Here is a 10,682-nt window from a genome sequence, read left to right as displayed (position 1 = left end):
AAACAAGACGGAAATTGATTCTCTGAAGCGCCTGATGGCAGCTATTTAATATATACGTTCTTCCAGGTTGTATGATGCTGCTATACATTAGAGCGCCATTACTCGGCAGGAGCAAAACACACAATAGGGCTGATTCTGTATGTGTATTGATGGTGTTGTGACAAACATGCATGGTTTATTCACAAAACAAACGTTTGGGTTACCCAGACGCTCCTTCTGTTTCTTCTACTGCACCCTTTCCTTGGTTCACAAATAAGTTGATGAGGGAATAATGCAGTGTTCTTGTACAGTAGTAACTTTAACATGGACCGCATCGTGTCATCATTGACCTCTGACAAGAAATAAACTAATAAACAATAATCAGTTTTGGGGGGAGATCACCAGAGCTTCACGAGGAAAGGTGATAACAAGTAACACATGTTGCTTGTAACTGGAAAGGAGAGGCGTTGGTGTTTGCTGTTGGTATAGTACTGAGATCTGGGGAGGAGCCCAACCCTCTTGGCTCTTCTCCTAACTCGATAACCCCCAATGCAACACAGCCGGCAATAGCCTGGCCGTGGCAGCATGTACAGTATTCTTCAAGAAAGAATGAAATATGCTGATGAAAAAAATCATATTTATTTTTGCTGGTTTTGTAAAAGCGAAATGAATAAATATATTGTAAAGCTGCATTATCACTGTACAGATTATTAAAACACAACACACTGTAGCGTGCATTTAAATGACTTTTGAATTGAAGCCATTGGAACTGCGCAGCCTGTTCTGCCACACTAACTTGAAAATAAATTGACATCAACAGCAGCTAATCAGCTTCTTTTATATTATTCAAAAGCCTTCGTCGGGCCAATCAAAACTGTCAGAGGGACGATCCCCGTGTCACCCTTTAAAATGACAACATTTAACCCAATGGGTGTGTGCGCTGTGGAGATTGGCATTACCAGTATCCAATTAGAGTGACTCGTGTGACCACATGTGACCAATAAGCAGCAGCGAGAGGCGGTACGTTAACTGCACAATAATTTTAGGTGTGCGAAAAAAAAAAAAAAGAAAAGGCGACAGGCAGGCGCTCCGCTCTTCTGTTGGCTGTTTAATCGAGAAGCGAATTAAATCCAGGCATTTCCACGAGTCGGTTTGGTTAGAAGGTAAGTGTGCGGAATCGCGTATTTATCCGCTGTAGTCTGGTGTTGTGTGTAATCTGGGTCAATATGACGCTCCGGAATTAGAAAGCGGGCTCTTTTGTTTGGCTTGTCTGTGTTTTACACGGCCCTAGTCGAGACCGTTGGCTTGAAATGTATTTTAATCTGTCCGAATCGGTAGCGCAGCGCCTCATGTAAATATGTTTCTGGGAGAGGTTAGCGGTGTGGCGTGGCTTGGTTATTAATGTCTGTGTTTGGGTAGGCCAGTGTGTGGGCAGCCGGAGGGGGAGGGGGTGTCCGTGTTATCTCAACAACAATGGAGGCCCTGCGTGTGCAGAGTCGCACCCGGGAGGGTCGGTTTTAATACTCTGCGAGCTATATTAAAAGCACGCACACTGTGTCTGGTGCGAGGTCGTGCATTGCAAGTCGGTGGTTGTGTTTTAAAGCGATGTTTTCTTTCCACCGGATCTCCTTTGTTTCAATCCAGGAGAGTCCCGAGTAAGGTGCTGCTAGAGTTAAAAGCATCTGGCGTAATTCTGTTCCGTTTTAGACCATTCAATGCACAGACACGGTTTGTTATATCTCCTGTTTATTTCGGACGCGTTTGTTTAGGACTTTACCACTGAATTATTGTTTAATTTAGAGACATGCCGCTTTTGGTTGAAATTCAGTATTCCCGCAGTGTAAAAACATGCTCATGGACCCAGTTTCTGGCCACGTATAGCGATTGGTTTGAGCTATTTTATACGATACTTATTTTATCTGTTGCAAGTTTTTTTTTGGTTGTTTTTTTGGTTGTTTTTTAATAATATATATTTTTCAGAATAGATCCATATTTGACATTTGTTTGCCATATCCTCGTTTGCATATTGGAGAAAGTAGGCACGATATTCGGATCTATCACCCACTGTTTCTAAAATGTGGTGTTTTGTATGAAGTTCAGATGACGTGACGAAAAGAAAATGTAGAGTTAAATTTGCTAGGCAATCAGTCTTAACTTGCATAAAGAAACGGGCCGAGTGACCACTAATCATGAATCCCATTTCACGTGTTAAACACTGAAGGTACTCAAGGATATGAGCGGTTGTTTTAAACATTTTCTTTTTGTTTAATACATTTTGAGAGTGACTCAGTTATCGCGATGAAACTGACCATTTGCATGACAGTACATTTTAAACCCTGTTTCCTGCACCTCGTTACAAAAAAAACCCAGTAACAGTTACATTGCGTATAAAGACCATTCAGTGATGATGCCTTGTATATACCAACCTGCTCAACAGTGAGATCTTTAAAAAAAAAAAAAAAAGGCTACACGTATTCATGGTGCTGTCTTTTAACCTAAAGATGCAAGGCAGCCGAGGACCCCGACCTGACCAGCAGAACCATGGTCCAAGGAGACAACCACAGCAGCCCCCACAACCCCCACTTCAGCATCAAAAGCCAGGAGCCAATCTAAACAGCAACGGGCAGCACGCATCCAGCAGTGAGATGCAAAATCCAGGTAACACAACTTTAAATTCTACATAAAAATGAACTAGCTCGGGGGATGCTTCTAATAGGGCATTCTTCAAGTTTTATTAACGCCAATTACATTTCTACTTTCGGCTGTATCTTATTCAGTGGTCACCTTTCTTTAGTTTAATTATTTCATAACAAGTTCAACTGAATTGAAGGTGTTTAGTGAAAATGCCCTTCATGTGTTTTACTGTGGGGAATATAGCAAGGTGTATTGCAGGCACACAAGCAACAGTTAGGTAACAGTGAGGAGGCTGCTTCCACATCACCGCTTGATTCTTCACTGTTGTGATATTGTGGATAATAGAACTGTCGCTTCATATAAAACCCAGAATCTTGTGTTTTATTTAGATGCAGAGTTGACTATTGATCTGCAGAACTTCAGGAAGCCCGGGGAGAAGATGTATACCCAGAGGAGTCGTCTGTTTGTTGGCAACCTGCCGTCAGGTGTGACCGAGGAAGATATCGAGAAACTGTTTTCAAAGTACGGGAAACCTTCTGAGATCTTCATCAACAAAGAAAGGAGCTTTGGATTTATAAGACTGGTAAGGAAATAAGAGATTCATAGGGATAAGATGGCTTAATATTTGTGGGAAAGTTTTGATTACATAACCTTGCTGTTGGCGGTAACAAGAGGGGGGCATAGTGTGTGACAGATTGCGACTGGAGCTGCATTTTAAATATCTGGTCTCTTAGCTACAGCAAGGAAGTTCTATTAAAACAGCACCATCAAACGCCATACAGTAAAACAAATAAATCCCTTTCCCCAAATCTGTTTCCAACAGTACACGGTGAAACTGTTTCTCTCCTTGATGAAGTTTTCCTGTGTTTTTAAAGGAAACCAGAACCTTGGCAGAGATTGCTAAAGCAGAGCTCGATGACACCCCTTTCAGAGGTAGACAGCTTCGTGTCCGCTTTGCGACCCACGGAGCTGCCCTTACCGTGAAGAACCTACCTCAGTTTGTATCCAACGAGCTGCTGGAAGAGGCTTTCTCTCTCTTTGGTCAGTTGGAAAGGGCCATTGTAATTGTTGATGACCGAGGGAGACCCACAGGAAAAGGCATTGTTGAATTTACAGCAAAGCCTGCAGCCCGTAAAGCACTGGAGAGGTGTGCTGATGGAGCATTCTTGTTGACGGCGTAAGTGGGAGTTTTGACTTAACCTAACCCCCTGTGTAAATAGTGTACATTTTATAAAGAGTACGGTTAAAGGGGAAAAAGGAAATAATGAGGAGGGTGCTTAAGCTGACAACTTTTCTTGTTTGTATTCTTCGGTGACCTTGAATTAAGAATGTGTGCCTTGTATCTTGATGAATAAATTCTAAAATGTTTCTGTTTATTCTTGCCGAATGTATTTCAGTTTTCCCAGACCGGTGACAGTAGAACCCATGGATCAGTATGATGAAGACGAGGGACTGCCTGAAAAAATAGTTAATAAAAACCAACAGTTTCACAAGTGAGTATATAACATTTACCACAGAGTACAAAAGTCTGTAAGAGAAGTGTCAGTAGATGCTGTTGCCTGCTGCCATTGAGGGTGACCCAATGCAGACAGTGCTGTTCATAGGGCTTGTGTCTCTACTTTGCTTTACCCTGGTTTCTGCTTGCGTGCGTACTACTTTATTATGGGTGATACTCAGGAATGGCATGTTTCATTTGTAATTTTAGATGTTAAATTAAGTCTTAACTTTCCAGGGAGCGTGAACAGCCGCCCAGGTTTGCCCAGCCTGGATCTTTCGAATACGAGTATGCCATGAGATGGAAAGCTCTGATTGATATGGAGAAGCAGCAGTATGAACAAGTAGATAGAAACATCAAAGATGCGAGAGAGAAGCTGGAGGCGGAAATGGAGGCTGCACGCCATGAGCACCAGGTCATGATGATGAGGCAAGGTAAGGGTGGCTGGACTGTTTCTTATCTGTATCTTTTTATACTCTTGACACCAAAGGTAGAAAGTGAAAAAGTCTGCAAAGCAGCAGAAAACTGCTCATCTAGCATTTACTGTACTCTTCAAATATTGTATTGATTTTCACATGTAGTATTGCTGTGCAATGCATCAAGGTGTTATAAATGATGAGTTTTTAGTAACCTCTTGCTCTTCCGTTCAATGTGTAGATTTATTAAGGCGTCAAGAAGAACTGAGGAGAATGGAAGAGCTTCACAACCAGGAACTGCAGAAACGCAAGCAGATGGAGCTGAGGCAGGAGGAGGAGCGCCGGAGACGCGAGGAAGACGTGAGAATGCAGCAGGAAGAGCTTATTAGGAGACAGCAAGAAGGCTTTAAGGGAAATTTTAGTGAGAATGTAAGTGCAGTTGTTCACCTCTGCCTTTGTCAGCTTGTTGGAATTTATTGAGCCAGTCTTTCTTTTTTGGAAAGGGTTTTTACTGCTATGAGGAAGAGGCACTCTGTTATTTAAACCTCCAGTCTAGTTACCTGAAGTCTTGAGGCATATATTTCTACATTGTGTGTTGCAGTTAAACATGTATCTGAAGAACTGCTTTATACCAAAGTAATTGAAGCTGGCAGGAGCGTTCTTGAGCTCTCGTTATTGAGTATCAGTCAGGGGATCCCTGTGTCTCCTCTCTACACGTAGGTCATGCTAGTCTACCTATTCATGATCGTGGTGGCTCCACTTTTATAACAGGAATAGTATGCAATACTGGCACTAAGTATGTCCATGTGAGTGGCTGTTTTGAGCTGTGTTTAACTTACATTTTTCCCTTCCTGTTTTCTAGAGAGAACAGGAGATGAGAATGACCATGGCAGGTATGTGTGTAAGATTTGCTCTAAACATACTACGTGTGTGACCAACGCTCTCATGTTACTGATGCATGTAACATTTGTTTCATTGAAGGGCAAGGAATGGGAATGAGCAGAAATTCAATGGGTGGCAATCCTATGCCAGCTGGACCTGTTGCCATTCAGACTGAAGGAGGATCAATAATGGTAATGTCACGACTTGAGTAAATAGAAGTGGAATTTGCATATCTGAACCCTGTTGGTATATTTGAAGTGTGCATTGGTGCAAAACAGATTAATACAGTTAACCTTGATTCAGTTTGATGTGATGGCTAGGTGCAAACAAGCACTTCACTTTGTATAATGTATCTTTTTATAAACCCACTGCAGTATCAATACAAGATTGAACTATATCATAAAGCAGAGTAAACCATGAAATAACTCATGTTTTCTTTTCTTTCCAATGCGCTGCTGTGTCTTCAATTTCATTCATGTATTCAGCACAATGATCGCTTTTCTATGGGAGGCCCAATGGAAGCACAAGGAAACGCCATGCCTGGTGCTGGTCCAGGAGGATTTCCCAGAGGACCCCAAGGGGCTGACTTTGGCCCAAACAAACGTCGCCGATACTGAAACCTTGTCCATGTTTTACTATAACGAGTTACCCATTGAAACTGCCACAGATATTTGGGTCTCTGTGTTTAATGGATGGAACCTACTGTGCAGCAGTCTGTGGACTTTTCTAAAATGTTTGTCTTTTTAAGGATTTTTTTTTTTTTTTTTTTTAATGGTAGGTAAGCTTTGAAAACTTAATAGGGTTTTACTCTGGTGCTATCTTCCTATTTGGAAGTGTATAACTAGGACACATGAGCCAATACATATTTATGTACCCAGAGTAGCCCACTTCACAGGTAATGCCGCTTGGACCACAATCTAATTCACTTTGAGTCTTGCATAAGATTTAGATTTTTTTTTTTTTTTTTTTTTTTTTTTTGAAAAAACCCATTTTTATATGTAATTTTTTATTTTGAGTTTTAAATTTGTTCTGAGTACACAGTGGGGTGTGTTTTTTATTTAAAGAAACAAATCAAGTGTAAGAATAGTTTAGGTCAACAGACACTTATTCAGATGTAACTATTTTCCCATTTGTTGTACTCTGCCGTTCAGAAGTCTGCAAAAAAGTACCTGCTGTTCATTGCGTCTTGAAATAATAAACTGTTTAAACACGTGAGCTTTTATTCTGATTTGTATTCAGTTTTTACACGGCCTGCTGGCTGTAATTCACATCCATTCAAATAAGCCTCATTCCACTAATGCATTTCAAAATGCTTTGACAGGTTTCAGAGAACTGCAACAGTGATACTTAGTACAGTGTTTTGTGAAATTCTCCAACAGCATATATGGAACTATCAATATTGTATTCCTTTTAAAAGTTTAAACTATATAAATGAAGAACAGAAGACAATCATGGAAAGTAGAGATCCTCTAAATGAAAGAGGAGTCTCTTAAAGTTGTAAGAACAAGTTTGAAGATGGTTCAGAGGACATAGCTTTGATTTTACATCATTCTGGGCTGCTCTGGTTTTTAGATAGCGTCCCAAAGAATTCAGCCCAGTTTTTGGGATATTCTGCTTATCTGACAGCTTCTGCATATTAATTATTATTGTGAATTACAAACAGATTTTACGTTTTGCCTTGGAGCACAGGTAATCGGTGTTTAGTTTTTTTTTTTGTCGTTGTCATTCTCACTGCCAAACCACTGTCTTAGTTTTAAAAGGAAGAGGAATTCCTCACGGATTCGTCAGTCCTTGGAAGATCACTTTGCTAATACAGTATTGATAAACTCGGCCGTTGTTTGTGATTCAATTGATTACCACTAGAGGGCACGTGTTCAGTGCAACCTGATACCTTACTGTATATATGAGTACGGGAAATTATTTGCATTGCACGGTATATTTTATAAAATCTTATAGTTAACCGAACTAACCAGATTGGCACCAGTGTTTGGATTACTTTAACATCAGTTACTACATGACTTGCGCTAACCAAGGTATCTAACACTAGTTGCAAAATAATTCACGCAGCACGTCGTTGGATGGGAGTCATATGACACCACAGAGTATCACATGACCCTCTCATGTGATTTCGTTCTGCGTCTTGCACAGCAATACGACCGCAGAGGACGCTGCGTTTGTCAGTCAGTGTACTAAAATATCAGAAGCATGGATAGGTTTGACAAGACCTCGCTCAATGCAGCCCCGGCGCTAGCACCAGACTTCAGAGGGTAAGAGGGTTGTTTTTATAAAGATCACGGAGAAATGTGCGATGCGAGGGCTTCGTGTTTTCAGGTCGGGATGAGACGGACAGGGGAGGCCTAGGCATGTAATTAAGATTGTAAATGATCTCAGTCTCGAGTTTTCTTTATTTCCCCCCCAAAAAAAACAATGTTCAAACTATATCTTCCCGTGACTGAGGTGTTGTAGGTCATTTGCATTTATGTTTTGTTTGTGTTAGGTGACGTCCGTTTGACATGAGTAAATATCTACTGTAAATGAAACACACAGAGCCATCTGTAATAATATGAATGTCTCTCTTTCACACAGCACGACAGCGAGCAATACGCAGGTGCAGTGGCGTGCACGTAGATGGGATTGAGCAAACTCTGCGCATAGGACTGGATTTTGATCAGATTAGATTTGAATTCTTATTTACTGTAGTGTGTTTGGTGGGCGTGTTGTGTGTAAACACGAACAGCAGAAACGGAAGGGCTATTCCAGCAGAGTCTTGATAAAGTCACTGAAAGGAAAGATTAGTAAAAACTCGTTTCCCCCAGCGCAGCACAGACAAAACAGGTGCGAAACAGGGGGGTCGGTATAATATTGAACCAGCCGAGGCAAACACACCTCTGTTTGCAGTGAAAACAGGGTGTTGTTATGCACGTTGAGGCGTTTGACACGATATTTATCCTCTATTCAAATACGAAAAAATGCATGTAGCTGATTTCACATACATATTTTTTGTTTTTAGTAAGCGACCTGTAGGAACCGATTATGAAGATTCAGCCCTCCGGATCAAGCAGCAGCTCACACACCGGGGCACACGTTGCTAACGTGCATTTCCTGTGTTTTTTTACAGGAATGATGGCTCCTTGGTGTCAGCGCTGAAGACTCTCCTGTTCTTTACAATCCTGATGGTCACCTTACCAATTGGACTTTATTTTGCGTCAAAGACGTACTTCTTTGAAGGTAATTTTAACAATACAGCATTCATTTTACAGAAACCAACGTGATGTTGTAATTTGATGAGGTATCAGGTTTATTTGCATAAAAAAAACATTAATGTACATTTTGAAAGAATATTGAAATGGAATAATAAAAAAAAAGTTTGTCCCAGCACCAAAGTTCCAATTTTTATTCCTGTTTCTTTATGAAATCTATTCCAAATTCCCAATTCCCAATTCCCATTTCCCATTTAATCAGTTCCAATTCCAAGCCCTGTATAGGAATCCATTTGAAAGACTTGGAATTAGAACTGGAATTTTAAAAAGGAATTTGTACTGACCCCACCCCTGCTGGTAAAACTATGAAAATGATGAAGCGTTTTTTGTTTTCGTATTTCTAGCTACTTTGGGTCTGTCCAATAACGACAGCTACTTCTACGCAGCGATTGTGGCAGTGGTGGCTGTGCACATGGTGCTGGCCATGTTTGTCTACGTGGCTTGGAATGAAGGCTCAAATCAATGGCGAGAGGGCAAGCAGGACTAACGGCTGACCTCTTTCGGGCAGACGTTTCTTGGTGGAGCACATAAAGACGCAGGCAGGACTGACTCATACAGCTGAGAAGTGCGAAGGGGCGTTTAGAACGTCACGAAGGAGCTCAGTAGCCCTTTTTTGCTACAGAGACGTCAATTTCTCTGAAAATGGAAAGGTTCCTAACAACATGTCGTGGGTGTGCTCTTTACTGCTTTTAAAAAAAAACAAAAAAACAAAAGCAGTGCAGTGCAGAAATTTCTGGTTATCAAAAAATAAATTTTCCCAGAACTAAATGTTCAGGATAACAAGTGAAAGGGAATTGCAGTGCATCCATGCAACCATCCACAAGCGCTTACATGTGCGAAGATGAAACTGCACCGTGATATACTTCAAACAGTGTTGTGAGTGCTTCTTTAGATATTCAGTGGTTCCAGGTGCTGCGTTTTCACCATAAATATTACTGTAGTTGTTAGTGTGTTTTTTGTCATTTGTTTGTAAGTGGAAAGATGCAAGTCACTGTCGAGCCTCACTTAGTGAAACGTTTTAATGCTTAGAAGTGTGAATTAGTTTAAACTCATGAACTTGTTTTGCTCTGGGATTACAAACGTGGGATGTCAAAATAAATAAATAAATAAATAAAAACAATACCATGTACACATCACTTTACTGTATACAGAATTAGTTTTAGTCTTTATTTTAATAGATATGACACCAAGAGGGTTACAGAATAATAAATAAATACAATCCAGTCCTGTGTCTGACTTCAGACCTCCAGAATGCTTTATCCTTAAGGGTCAAATAAAGAGGTGCCTCTCTGGTGTGTATCCTTATCTGCTCTGGAAAAGTACTCCTTAAGTTTACATAACCCTATATGCAAAGGCTATTGGGAATCACGCAAAAATAATCATGAAAGTGGTATTTACACACATGTTATTACAGTCCAGAAAAGCAATACCGCTGGCAATTTGATATGAAAAGTCCCATGGAAGTTGGTTTTATGTTTATGGTTTGGATAGCCATTCTTGTAATTAAGTTTAAAAAGCATTTAAAGCCCAGCTTGTTCAACCTAATAATTACACATCTCAGCATGATATATACACTCTTTATTTACTGAACTTCATGGAGCAAACTATTTTTTTATAGCATTGTGACCAGTACAGTGCTTTCACCCAGTAACAGGAAACTAGAAACGCACATTCTGTATTCCAGTCAACTTGATACACACGCACGATCACAGGTATTGTTCTGATGCTAAAATTAGTTCTAGGCGTTGTAATACTGGGTAATGCTCCTGTCTGTTCTCATTATGCAGTGTGAAGTGTTTGAAGTACTTTGTGTAGTCTTGGATACAAAACAAACCCAGCTCAGGCTACAGACCTGAAATACATGTTGCGAAGCGCAGACGATTGTTTTTGAGCTTCAAATTCAGTTTGGCCCTCCTATGTCCTTTATACTGATATGATACTAAAATGCCTCCTTTTTGCCAAGTTGAAACATGGTCATGCTGCATTATGGACACAAGAGGGAGCTGAAGTGTTGAT

The 10,682-nt window shown here is 40.6% G+C and overlaps 2 protein-coding genes across 2 annotated transcripts; both read left to right on the top strand.

The window, feature by feature from the left end:
• The first annotated feature begins 1,005 nt into the window (after positions 1–1,005).
• Positions 1,006–6,621, top strand: LOC121295517 (non-POU domain-containing octamer-binding protein-like). The gene is made up of 10 exons (XM_041220227.1): positions 1,006–1,142; positions 2,481–2,637; positions 3,003–3,196; positions 3,489–3,790; positions 4,011–4,106; positions 4,346–4,542; positions 4,766–4,953; positions 5,387–5,417; positions 5,506–5,597; positions 5,892–6,621. The coding sequence occupies exons 2-10, from the start codon at positions 2,481–2,483 to the stop codon at positions 6,021–6,023; spliced, it is 1,389 nt and encodes a 462-aa protein (XP_041076161.1). The 5' UTR covers positions 1,006–1,142; the 3' UTR covers positions 6,024–6,621.
• An 882-nt stretch (positions 6,622–7,503) lies between these two features.
• LOC121295518 (vacuolar ATPase assembly integral membrane protein vma21-like) lies at positions 7,504–9,786 on the top strand. Its single transcript, XM_041220228.1, has 3 exons — positions 7,504–7,673; positions 8,525–8,634; positions 9,011–9,786. Exons 1-3 carry the CDS (start codon positions 7,612–7,614, stop codon positions 9,151–9,153), a joined length of 315 nt encoding a protein of 104 aa, XP_041076162.1. The 5' UTR covers positions 7,504–7,611; the 3' UTR covers positions 9,154–9,786.
• The last annotated feature ends 896 nt before the right edge of the window (positions 9,787–10,682 follow it).

Source organism: Polyodon spathula, chromosome 20 (genome assembly GCF_017654505.1).
Source record: "Polyodon spathula isolate WHYD16114869_AA chromosome 20, ASM1765450v1, whole genome shotgun sequence".
In the NCBI taxonomy this organism is placed as follows: domain Eukaryota; kingdom Metazoa; phylum Chordata; class Actinopteri; order Acipenseriformes; family Polyodontidae; genus Polyodon; species Polyodon spathula.
Note: the sequence above shows the minus strand (reverse complement) of the source record. Positions and strands in the feature narration are given on the sequence as shown.